Source organism: Taeniopygia guttata, chromosome 4 (assembly GCF_048771995.1).
Source record: "Taeniopygia guttata chromosome 4, bTaeGut7.mat, whole genome shotgun sequence".
NCBI lineage: Eukaryota > Metazoa > Chordata > Aves > Passeriformes > Estrildidae > Taeniopygia > Taeniopygia guttata.
Genome location: NC_133028.1, coordinates 6,981,644 through 6,994,606, shown reverse-complemented (window position 1 = coordinate 6,994,606; position 12,963 = coordinate 6,981,644). Strand labels below are relative to the sequence as shown.

Here is a 12,963-nt window from a genome sequence, read left to right as displayed (position 1 = left end):
CACATTCAGGGGAGATGCAGCAGTTTTAGTTAAACTAGTGAAGGTTTCCAAGTCTAGCAATAACAGGTAAATAGACATCTCAATTGAATAAACCTAATTTATTACAGACAGGTAAAAAATTACACTATGCAAGATACACATTACATGTATTTCTGATTGTGGATTTCATGTACAAAGACATTTTAGATGTGGATATATTTACTTTCATATTGCTCATCAGCAAAATTTAAATGCATTAATATATGTTTCAAGCCTAAAATTTTTCTTCCTTTTCCATTTTTATAAACACACGTTTAGCAATGTACCTCTATGAACCTCACAGAAAAATTCACTTCAATACACTATTGCCCCTTGCAAGGTAGGATGGATAAAAAGCAGGAAGCAAATTTATATCTCCTATTTAGAGAGTACACACTGCTCAGTATTCATAGATGAATCAAGGGAGATGACCCTTCGGCCTGAAAAACTTAAATACTTAACATAAGGGTTAACCTGATGATGGAGACATCCTACTTTATTTTACACTCTATTAGAGGAGCTCCAAATTGCATTGTGCGACCTGCGAATCAGACAGGGATCAGAGGTCGTCGCAGTGACAACCCCAAGAATTCATGGCTAGATCTGCATAACAAGATATTTTTAATAACTTCACAGCAGTGGCAGGCTGCATGGCCAGGGCAAAGCATAAAACACACCCCAGCAACATTCAGCTCTCGGGAAGAGACAAACCCAACCAAACCCATCACCCAGATGATCAGACACTTTAACGAGGGAGTGCTGTTCTGAGGGCTAATTTTACAGTGTTTTGTTTTATATCAGTCCTACATCCTAATAAAACTTAAAAAAACAGAAAGCTCTTTTAGCTGAAAAGTGATAGTTTAACAGAAATAATAAGAACATGACAATAAAAATGACACCAATTAAAATAGGAAGGAGGGAAGAAGGAGCATTAACTATCTGTATGACCTATTTAATATTTTGTGTTTATTTTTACAGTTATGGTTGACCTGGCTTTTTGGATAAATATTACCTAGACAAAGAAAAAAACCCCAAGCCATTTAAATGTTACCTGGGATACCAATTTGACCATATAAATATTAATACATTTTACTATTTATTCTGACCACATTACAGGCTAACAATATATAAAATTGGGCAAAAAACATCTTTAGGAACATGCTGCTATAGTTATCAAATATTCCTATATTTCTCTATAGAAAACATACTAACAATCAACATCAAGTTATCATTTAAATCTTAAAGTTAAATGCTCCCAGTTTTCATAGGACAACTTCTTATCAAGTTGGGGTTTTTGTTAAAAAGCAGCACCTGGGGAAAACACTTGTCTACAAAAGTGTCTCTCTTGCTGCATGGTCTGAGCATGTTTCAGTAAATGTAGTTTCAGGCACTGTGAGGGATCATTGAGGACAATTACCAAACCCCCAGAAACAACTTCTCTAAAATGAACAAGAGAAAAAAACTGTAAGGATGTGAGTATAGGAAGCTGTTACAGAGAGCTGTCAGTGGGACTGGATTCTGTATGGCTACAGAAGCAGAAAAAGAAATCTAAAATTCAAGTGCAGCTTTTTTTTTTTTTTTTTTTCCTTAAAGCAGGCACTAACTTAACAAAAAGACAGACTTGAAAAGAGATGGTTATAAAGCTACAAAATTATCAGGTAGAAATAACTCATTAGAATTGCTAAAATGCCAAGCTGTAGTTAAAGACACAGGAAAAAAAAAAATCAGCAAGTGGTGTAACCAAGTAATTGGCAGAACTCTTGGCTTAATTTATAACACATTAAAATTTAAACCTTTTAATGTATTTTAGGACTAAATAATTATCAGCAAATATTTAAATTGTAAATTTGTAACAATTTTCTGATACTACTCTTTCTGAAAAAATCTCACTTGTATTATAGTGAGGTTTGAGTATCAGGTTCTGGACAACACAAGGACAGGCTCCTCCAAATCTAATTATTAATGGCATTATTGAGTTCAACCAGATGTTTCACATGGATAAAATTAAGTACACGAATAAATCAAGATCCATGTGCAGGTTTAGATTTGACAGAAGATAAAGAAAGGTGAAACAAAAAGTAATGAATACAGTTAATGAAAAACTATATATCCCTGGTTGTTAATGTAATTTGAAATTTAAAATTCAGAGTGTAACAGGTCTGTTAAATGATTCCTCTGCTGACAGACACATGAATGTTTCTCACATCATCTTTCCTCCTGGATTCTGTCTGCCAAAGTTTTGCCAGCCTCAGTACTAAATCTTCCATGGCTTCCCGAGGTAATCACATAAGACATAAGCATACTTTGAGTGTACAAAATCCAGCTAATGAGCTACATGTCTACTAACAATGTCAGGATTTCAAGTATTATCCTAATGGGTAAGTCTTTATGGAAAGTATGTAAGTGACAGGTAGTGTACATAATTTAAAATACAGTACATACTCTTCCTCTCTAAAAATGTCAGTTCACTTGCATCTAATCAGCAGCGAATCAGACATTAAACAATAAGAAATTAAAATCTAGTATTATAAGAAAAGGAAGAAGACATTGAGAAATAAATCTATTTCTAACCAGAAAAAGAAACATTTTAAGAACAATTTGATCATAAGTTATTCCTGCAAAAGAATCAAAAGTCCATAGTAGTGTCTATTTAAACACCAATCTAAGCCAGTAATTACAACTGTACTCCTACAATAATCCACAGAGTCACGAATTAACTTGAAATGTCTCTGGTGTTGCTGTGGTAGTAAGATTAGCTGAAAACACGGACTGAGCAGATCAAGGCTCTGGACCAAGGTGGCACAGAGAAAATGTGGAGCGTGCAGTTTGCACTCCCTCTACTGGGCACTGGAATTATCCTGGGCAGGCACTCAGAGAGGAAAGGCTCCTGTCTGAGCACCCTGCTACCGTGAAATAAAAGCCTTTTTACAGGTCCCACCCTCTTCACCTGGATTCAGTCAAAACCCAGATTTACAGAAAAATTAATTTCAAAACCCTCAAAATATTTATACCCTCAGAATTAATTTCCTGTCAGAAGCCTGACACTCCAAACAAGGACTTAACTACAGTAAACATAACCCTTGTAAGCACACAAAAACTCATTTGCCTTTGACCAACACATCGTCTGCAATTTTTTTTGTCCACCCTCCACCCATTTGAAAAAGTAACAGCTAGTAAAAAATGCCTTGACTTCTGATCTACTGGGGGCACAGCCCCCAGTGGGGATGGGGAATGTGTGGACCAGGCAACTGAGATGTATTAATAATTGTAAAATCTGCTGCAAGAGATTTGTTTCTAGACAGTTAAAGGATAACCTTTGTTTTTCTTTTCCCTCTCCTCCCACAGCTCCTGAGAGGCAAGCACAAAACACAGGCTGCTCGTGCTGACAGGGTGTAAGTGTCACATAGAAATGATGGCCCTCCTTGTAATTAAAACTCTCTGATGGTTTCTGTTCTTCACCCTCATGGAGGAGAAAAGTAAAAGTGGTTATAGCTCATGTCACTATAAACCATTTCAAGTCAAAGTGTCTCACTATATAAAGTTCTGTGCTTTCCTTCAAGAGACTTTGTATAAGAGTAGTTCCCTAAACCTCCACAAAGTTCTCCTGTGGTTTGAAAAGCAGTTTGACACTTTATTTTCCAGTAAAGATAAAGGTAAAAAAGAACTTCAGAGAAAGTAACTTGTGCTAATTGTGTAACAGGCTCTGATTGCCAAAGGCACGTGTCTTGGAAGCTTGTGCTCTGTGATATGGAAAATGAAATGAGAAACAATGGAAAGCATGGATGTAATAATATGGATTGCCCAAAGCACACACCTTATGAACCAAGCAAATATTTCTTCAGTGGAATCAGGCCACATAACCACCAATTTCTTGCTCTCAGTGTAATTTACATCAAGCTACACTGCTGGCACATTCATATTAAACTACTGCATCAAGAATTACTCCAGATATATAGAATTATTTGCATTTCAGCTATATCCATGTGTAACTGATAGCTAAAAAACAGCAGCAATGACACATGGCAATTGTAAGGCAATCAGGACCTTCTCTTTTTAAAGTGGCAATTTAAAACTGTGGGATTGAGAGTTATAGTAGAGTTCACAGTAATAAATCTCCAGTTTCATTGTCTCTCACTAACCTCTTCCCTTTATGAACTTCTTGATCTCAGTTTGAGGATGGGTAAAGCCTTTAGTCCCTCTGTTCCCAGACAGAACAGAAACAAAACAAAGAACAGATGAAAAAGGGGAAAATCAGTGACCACAGAAGCATGGAGATTGAGCAAGAAGAAAATGCAAAAGGTCCCAGGAGAATGGGCAAGCCCAAGCCCCCAGCCAAGTTGGCAAGTCCCTATCACTCTGTTTTATATTTGCTAATTAAATAAAATCCCTCCCTGAAAGAATGGTTTGCTGTGGTGCAGGATCATGACAGTCGAAATGAGCAAGTACACAAACAATTCACCTTTACATTCTCCAGTTAAGGAAGGATACAGCCACCTCAGAGTGCAGAACTGCCATCCTATCCAAGCACAGACATGGCACAGAGCACCTACAAACCAACCTACATGGGACCCTCTGCACTCAGCCATTGATTCACATTCTCCCTCTCTGCTCACTGAACACTCCCCTCCATCTCCAGTGTGCTCGTCTCCCCACATGAGCAGGTCCAGCACTCACTTTGTGCCAGCAAATCCCATCTGTAAAGCCTTGGAAGAACAGGGTGGCTGGGAGCCAGGCCTTTGCAGGACAGACACTTTGCTGTCACTACTTCTTCTTTTGGCCTCAGAGATACAGAGGGCAGCAAAACTGGCATGGCAAGAGCTACAGTTCCAAGGACACCTGGAGAAAGCCACATACCTAACACAGGCAGCAATGCTCAGCTGAAGAGGAGATGTGTGCAGTGTTTCACATGCTGACATGTAAATATTTGACAGATGGGGATTCAATAACCATGGCCTAAGAGATTCTGTTTATTTTGTTCTACTAGACTCCCAATTTGCCATGTTTTTATGTTTCAATAAAGTCATCTGACACATGAATAAAATATAATTTATGTAGTTTCCTTCTGCTGTACAAAGCTCTCTGTGTTCAGGTTATAAATTTAAAATAGCTCAGCACTAACACTAAATTTGGTTATTTTCCACTGGAGAGAAACCCTAGGAATATTTATATATTGTTCTCAATGCTTAAGTTAATTCAGTCTGCATTGCTTCATTTTGAAAGTACTGTGAGCATGATGTGCTTCCTATCTTTTAGTCTTTATTTGCTTTCAAATTAATATAGGTATTAATTCTAAACATGTTATATAAGCATAGAGATAGCATTGGTTACTCTCCTTAAGTGGTAACAATACCACTCTAAAGACACACACACATGCACATTCACACACACGAAAATCAAGGCTCGAATGTCTTTTCTATCTTACAAGAAATATAGCAACCAATATTCCATGCAGAGGTGCAGCAAATGAAGTCCTGTCAAGCAAATGGCAGGAATGACAGCAGATGTCTGGATTCCTTCATAGCTGGTTGCATAAAGGTAGCACACATATTTCACTGGAGACAAAAGCCTCTGACAAGACAGTCTTTCAGTACTTTTCATTCAGAGTTGGCATTTTTGACTGGTGTGGCACATCAGGAGGTGTTAAGATGATGCACCAGATTAATCTTGATTTAGCTTCATTTGTACAATGAAGGCAAAGTCTACAGCACTCAGTCATGGCTAAATGAGGCTACACAATTCAGCTCAAGGTGTTATGTCCAGATCAAATTCATAAAATCCAGTAAATCCAAACCATTCTAGTCTGGACTCTGACCCAAACCACATATTTCCATGTCAAGCTATACAGTTAATACATTTCATCACAGCCAACAGAAATTAGTATCATGCAGCTCTGCTCTTCATTTACATAAATAGGCCATAAACTCCTCTTTGGATCTGAATAATGTATTTGATCTTTCAGCCTCCATTTACACACAAAGCCTACCAATTTCACAAGAACTGTCATAGGTGCAGTGAATCTCAATCTCTATGAAATAGTTTGATGCTCTAAATTTTCCTGTGATAACTTTAATCACATTACATGTTTAGTACAGAGTAAATGCTACAAAGCAGAGAAACTACGTTCCTGATCTGAGAGACTCTCGGAGTTTAGCAAATTGTGAAAGAACATGAGTAGTACAGTGTCTATTGAGAAACATGCACAAAAGCAGTTGAGGATTTAACAATGTTACACATAAAGCAACTAAGAGTAAATAAAATCTGCACTTACCCACTTCTCAATCCTAAACAACAACAGGGATGCTTTAAACAGTTTTGGTCTAATAACCAGGCCCCTGGAATATTATATAGGTGTTTACTGCTCCTTAAGGGAAGCTACAATCAGCTGAATTAATGTACTTTACAATAAAACGTCTGCTGAAAAGTTTACCAGGTTAGAGTTTAAGAGAAAGAGCATTTTTCTGTATACAAGTTAAGCTTTACTAATGGTCCTCTCTAGTAAAACAGAATTTTAAGAAACTCACCACTTTTCTTTTTCTTGCTTTAAAGGAAATGTCCATTTCCTTGTATTTCTTCATAGCAGTCTCCAATTTATTCTTGAGTTCAATGGCACATCTTAACCGATCATCATTGATGCCTGCTCTGGTAAGTAGCTGCAAACCAAGAAAACAACAGTCTTACTTTCTTCTATAAGTCTGAGCCAAAATATATTTCCAGTTTCCCCTCATAATTAATGAAAAAACATCACAAATTCTGTTGCTGTACAAGTGACAATTAGTGAAGCCAATTCATTTTCTATCTAGACTATAAAAACTAATAGCAACTAGTGAAGCCAAAGAATGAACAACAAAGATCTTCTGAAAGTGCCCTCCTGTAGGCCAAATTCCACTCAGGAGGCTCCATGGTATACTGCAACCTGACAGAGAGAAGTTTAACAAAAATAAACTGTGTTTTACTTTGAGACTCTGCAATGAAGCCAAGTCTTACCTATCTCAAAAAAAAAAAAAAAAAACCAAAAAAAAACACCAAAGAATTGCCTATAGGTACCACACCCAAGGCTGAGAGCTTATCAAACAAGCCACATAGCTCCTGCAGCATCCTTTAGTCCACCCTCACTGACTGAAATGGAAATCCTCTCTAATTGTTCCTGTTTCTCCAACCCTTCATTTCCTTTTGGCTCACTCTCCCTCAAGGCCTACTGTATCCCAGTCCTTGTTTCGCCATCTTTTTATTAAAAAAATGAAGAAAAATAATTCTCTTTATCCCACCTGAATCCAGGACTGCACAGAAGGCCAGAACTTATTTCTGAGAAGTTTGTGAGCATCCATGACACTGTTTATGATGGCAGTATTATCTTCATTCTCTTGCACTTTTATATCTGCTCAAAACAGGGGAAAATAGTTAGTGCATGACATTTATGGTAGCTTCACTACAGGAGCTAAAGAAGGCAAATTACTCTAAGACATTTGATCACTTCAGGGAGACTTACAAACATCAGAATGCTTCTCTGCTCAGTATTAATTAGTCTTTTACTACCCACATACTCAAAAAAATCTGAGGAAAATATGAAAACTGTTCAGTCCAGCATGCCAGAAAAGGTTGTTAAGCCATCATTCCTAAAGAATCACCAAATAAAACACAGATAAGTTCAGTCTTACTGTTTTCATTACATCTTGTCCCAAATTCATATGAACGGGGTCTTAGTGTACCAAGTTCTTCATATTCAATACAAAATAATCCCTACCCTGGCAGTAATAGGGACTTGGCTGCCAAAGAAGCCAGGTATGCCATTATCCAAGTAAAAATTATACTTTTCACCCATTGTTGTCAGCAAACAGAGAAGCAGATATCACCCTTACTGTCTGTACATGGAATTCCCTTAGGACAGGAATTTTAAGAGACTTCCAAAACACAAACCATCCTGATTTTGGTACAAGTAACTCACACTAGCAAAGTTATACAAAAAAAAAGGTGTAATCACTTGCTAGCAAAACTACTTACTTTCTTGCAAGGAAAAATTTTCAGAAACACACAATTGTAAGATTTTTAAACTAGCAGCTTATTCCCCAGCTACAGAGAGAAAGAGGCAAATAGCAAAGAGAAAGAAAACTGTATTTGATGAACAGATTGTTTTTAAACACAAAACACTCATTATAGATACTATGAAGTGCGATAATGGGCTTGCAACAACTATTACAAAACTTCAGTCTTATAAGGTAATTAATGAAATCTGCTAATCACACACAAGGACACACAAAACTAAAAACTAGAGGAACCAGAAACAGAAAAATAAAATATAAATTAAGCAAAAAAAATTAAAAAGAAAAATGGAAGTGGTGTCCAGGAATCCCAAAGCAAAATGGTGTCCAGTAACCCCAGCACTTAAGTAACAGAAACAAAACCAAAAACCACAAGCACAAAACACTTCAGAGAAAGGCTGCCTCCAGCTACATTTCAGAAGTTGTTTCAGGTACCTGTGGAGATTTCAAGGTCAAGAGTATATTTATGTGAAATAAGCCCATGGTTCCTAACAAAAGTCTGGTAATCATCATCATCGAGAGCAGGGCCACTGAATGGAATGTCCGAGCCTGTGCCTCCATCCAGCTCTTCCTGCTCAGGCTTCTCATCTACCTCTTTGTTTCCATCAGCTGCAACACACTGAGACACAGGAAGGATGTCCTTGCTGCAGCATGGCTGTTCATCATCCATGCACCCCAAAGAGGATGGGTAAAGTTCCCCCTGGGAGGACAAGGGGGATGCAGGTCTGGCCTCATTAGCAGATGTTTGTTTGCTGAGCTCCGGGTCAATCTCGTTCACCCCAAAATTGAAAGGATCTGGCATCAGAAGCTGGAAACAGTTTTCCATCTCTGTCAGTGTATCAGCAATCTCTTGGGACATTTCTATCAAGACACAATTGTTTTATAAAGTTGTTAGATACTGTAAAATGTTAATGTCTCCAGAGCAGACGCAGAGGTACAAAGCAAATATGACTGCCAAAGGGGGAATCCATTTCTCCAGTGACAACTGAGCCATACAGATCTTCCTCTTCTGCAGAAATTGTCCTTATAAAAGTGACAATTCCTAAGCAGGAAATCTAGAATTTCCTGAGCCAGGCATGTACAATCAGGGCTCCTCCTTATCCTCTCTAAAATTTCACCATGTAATAATGACTCAAGTGCTTCATAGAATTTGAAGGAAAACAAGGCTCAATGAGATATTCTTAGTGATATTGGTGTGTATTATTTTACAGCCATGAATTTTATAGCTGTGTGTAGGAATAGCCACGAATGTATGTTATTGCTCAAAGAGATGCTACTGATACAATTACTTTAAGAAAGTTAAATCTCTTCAAAATTCCACTCTAGTACATGAAAACATTTCCAGCATGAAGAATAAATGCAGACAATTGCATGCATTACATACACCAAAGTAATTTAATTAAACAACCCTTTATATCTGCAGGATAATGTACATAGTATCTCTGTTGTTCTTTGGGATGACAGAAATCTGTCTGCTATGCACATATTGCTCAGAGACTCGTGTCCCAGTTACATTTTCTAGCTGCACTGTGACACTTCTCACAGTTATCCTACACTGCATCCAGGATTCCTGTGCAGACCATTGCCCGTATTTCTGCACCACAATAATTGTATATATAATGTAAGTAATGCCATAGGGCAACACAGCATTAATTTCTGTGCCTAACAGAAATTAAGTCACTAGCTCCAAAAAGTCTCAAGATTCATTTACTTGGGGTGATGCACTCATATTTTACTGAATTAGAGACCATATATTTACTTGATTACATTTTCTTTCTTTTCCATCTCTTCCTACTGAACTCATATAACAGTCACTTCTTTCCCCTGATATTCTTTAGGTGAGAGAAAGGGAGGGTTGAGCTCCAACAAATGCAGTATTTCTGCTTTCTGTTGTCAGCTACTAACTGGATAGCTAGTCTCAGAAATCATTTTATGTAACCTTAAAAAAAGGTTGCTTTAAAAACAAACAAAAAACCAAACAAAAAATGCACTTAAAGAACCAAAGCAAACAACCTTCCATTTCTTTTTCAGTTCTTTTGACTTTTTCTTTGTAAATGTTCTCCAGTCGTTTTTGCTTCTCCTCTTCTCTTCTCCTTTCAGCCACCGTTCTGGCATGCACATCTTGAAAATCCACCTAAGGAGGAAATTAAGAAAAAAGTGTAACATTCCTCGTAAGAAATATATAGAAAATCCATTTCCTAAGATCCTTATCTGTGGTGAAAAATCCTGTAACATCAGCCAGAAGCTCAGCAGCGTTTCCTTTTATCTCTTCTCCCCCTTGAATCAATAACTGCAGCAATTGTGAATGGAGTTTCTACTCCTACTAATAAAGGACTGTTGAGAATCAATGGCTTTCAAAAGAAAATCATAAGGTAGAAAAACAAACCCCTTAGATTAGGTAGAAAAACAAATCCCTTAGATTTTCACATCCAGAATGCAGGAACAAACTGGGCTTTGGGAGATTTCTGTCACAGCACTGGAGACAAGGAGTTAGGGAGAATGAGCAGGAAGAGACTATGCAGGGTAGATATTAAGATTACATGAAAATATCACACCGTGTCCACCAGGAAATTTAGGAAAATTTGTAAGCACTGTAACTATATGTGTGTCTATATATATATAACTTTGTAAGAAAGGGAAATAAAAGAGAAGACCTTCAAGCTTATTAAGAAAGACCTCATTTGTGATTTTACAATTACAATATTGGATTTTGATATTGAGGGAAAAAACATTCAGTCTCACTTCCATATGGCTGAATTATAAACATTAATCTGAACAACTCAAAACACTTTTTCTTAAAATATTAGCAATATTTTGGGTTTTTTTTTTGTTTTGTTTGGTCTTAGAAGGGATTGAAAACACAAAAAAATTTTCAATCCTGTTTTAAAGAAGACAGGCTTGATTGCATTAATGCAGAAGGAAACCCTTCTGCATTAAAACACAGAATTTCCTACCACATAACTTTTATGAACTGCCAGACAATGCTGAGTAAGCCTGCACTTTGCTGATTCTGCAGCCCACAGACTCTCTTGCAATGTCTCCACCACAAGCACTCACTGAAGGTTTGTCATTCTTGCCACTGCTCCATGAGCAAGCATGTCAACATCCACTAGTAGCTCTCAACAACCTACAACAAAGTTTTGGAGTCACACAAATGTTTGACTCTAACAGTTGTCAGAGAAATTGGCACGGAGGGTCTCCATCAGTTTAGGAAACAGGCACACTCACCAAGCTGTTTTTTCAGTAGGGAATGGGTGGGCAGAAGGGTGGTAGGGAAAAGATCTGGTTTCAAAATCTACTGCATCATGTGGATCACCAAAGTGAGCTTTCTTGGTTTTCAGGACCTGATTTTCCTACAGGTTTGCATAGCTCCCCACAGAGAACTGGGACAAACAGATCCACCCAAAGAGCAACACTGCCCACAAAAGCAGAACGAAGATACAGAACCCAGGATCTGCAGCCAACATTTGCTGGCAGACAGACTGAACTGCACAGAAAACCTGCCCAGCTACAGCTTCCTAAAGCACAACTTCTGCCTCATGCCAGAGTACCTACAGGGGAATAATCTGCCAATTCTTCCCCATTCTCTGTACCAAAAGGACCAGGAAGCCTTTTATTGCTGGTCTGCAATTATGGATGTCTGAGCAGCAAAAAACTGCTCAACTGAAAGGATGCCAAGCAACAGGCTGAGACAATTACTGCAACTTTTGTGAAAATATTGGAATACAGCAGTACTATACTCTGAGTGGGTCTGTTTGAAATCCTGTTCTGTAATGCCATCCATGCATTCCTCAGATACAAAGATACTACAATATGCGTCACGTGCCCAAATATGCAAATATTTGGAAATATGTGAAATATTTTTCCTCTTTCTTCTTCTTTTAAACTTTGAGGAGTTTGAAAACAATTACTTTAATGTATACTGAAGCCGTATTTGTTCTTGAAGTCAAACATTTATAGAGGCACCTACTTGGTACCTCCTACTACCGACCTACTAACACTAAAAGAGTAGGGAGCTCTCTAGCTTTACACCCTAAAAGAGCAGCAGCTGTCATATTCTGACTATTTATAAAGTTATTTTGGTGATCATTAAGAAAAACCCAACTATGGACCACACACAGAGCTAAAACGTCACCCTAGTTGCCCCATGCCACTGTGCCAAACCAGTAAAACTCAACAATGATGTATTTTGCTACAAAAAAAAAGTAGCAAATGCCTCCTCAAAACTTTTGGTTGCTTCTCACACTTTAAGCACTAAGCTGGCAAAAGACCAGTTAGCTCATATCAAGTCTTTGAGTACAAGAGTTACCAAACTACCTGAGATTGCTTCTATTGATGTTAATGCTTGTAGAGAAGCTGCTGCAGAAAATAGCATAGCTTGTTTCAAAACCTGGAGAGGGATCCCCCAAGTTGTTACTGGGGAGCAGGCACAGACCACAGGAGCAGAGCTGTTGGACACTTGTGTTCAACTGGGTGAAACTGTATTACATGTTAAACACCCCTTGTCTCAGTCTTGCTCTTCTCCTTGTCACTGTCATTTAGTTTTCTTCTTTTCTCAAACAAGGTAAGAAAGGATAATTCAATCCCAATCATCTTTTGTGAGCAGATGCCAAAATTTGTATTAAAAACCAGCACAGCACAGTTCAGTAGGGAACACCATTAGCTTACTGTGGAAGCAGAACAACAAAAATACTTCACATGTCACAAAAGCTTTTTGTCTGCTGTTAGGAATCTGAATCTGTCTTTTTGAAGAGAAAGAAAATCAGTATGTTTACTGAAAGCTTGTTATTATCATTGTAGGTAGTATGAATGCCAGAATAGTGCTCCAAATTTTACTGCTGCACCTCAGAAGACAGACTAAAGCAGCAGAATGCTCCAAACACAGTAACTTGAAGTGACATCTAAAAGC

The 12,963-nt window shown here is 37.9% G+C and overlaps 1 protein-coding gene across 3 annotated transcripts in view; it reads right to left on the bottom strand.

Annotated features, from left to right (window-relative positions):
• The window catches only part of UVSSA (UV stimulated scaffold protein A), a 47,421-nt gene that overhangs the window by 33,123 nt on the left and 1,335 nt on the right, over positions 1-12,963 (bottom strand). For 2 of the 3 annotated variants that reach the window (XM_030270542.4, XM_032747960.3), the window contains exons 3-6: positions 10,068-10,188; positions 8,490-8,915; positions 7,284-7,393; positions 6,540-6,668 (exon numbers count right to left, since the gene is read on the bottom strand). In XM_030270542.4, the coding sequence (XP_030126402.4) occupies positions 6,540-6,668; positions 7,284-7,393; positions 8,490-8,915; positions 10,068-10,188 (786 nt within the window). The remainder of the gene's footprint in view (positions 1-6,539; positions 6,669-7,283; positions 7,394-8,489; positions 8,916-10,067; positions 10,189-12,963) is intronic. The other variant, XM_030270543.4, reaches the window with a different exon arrangement.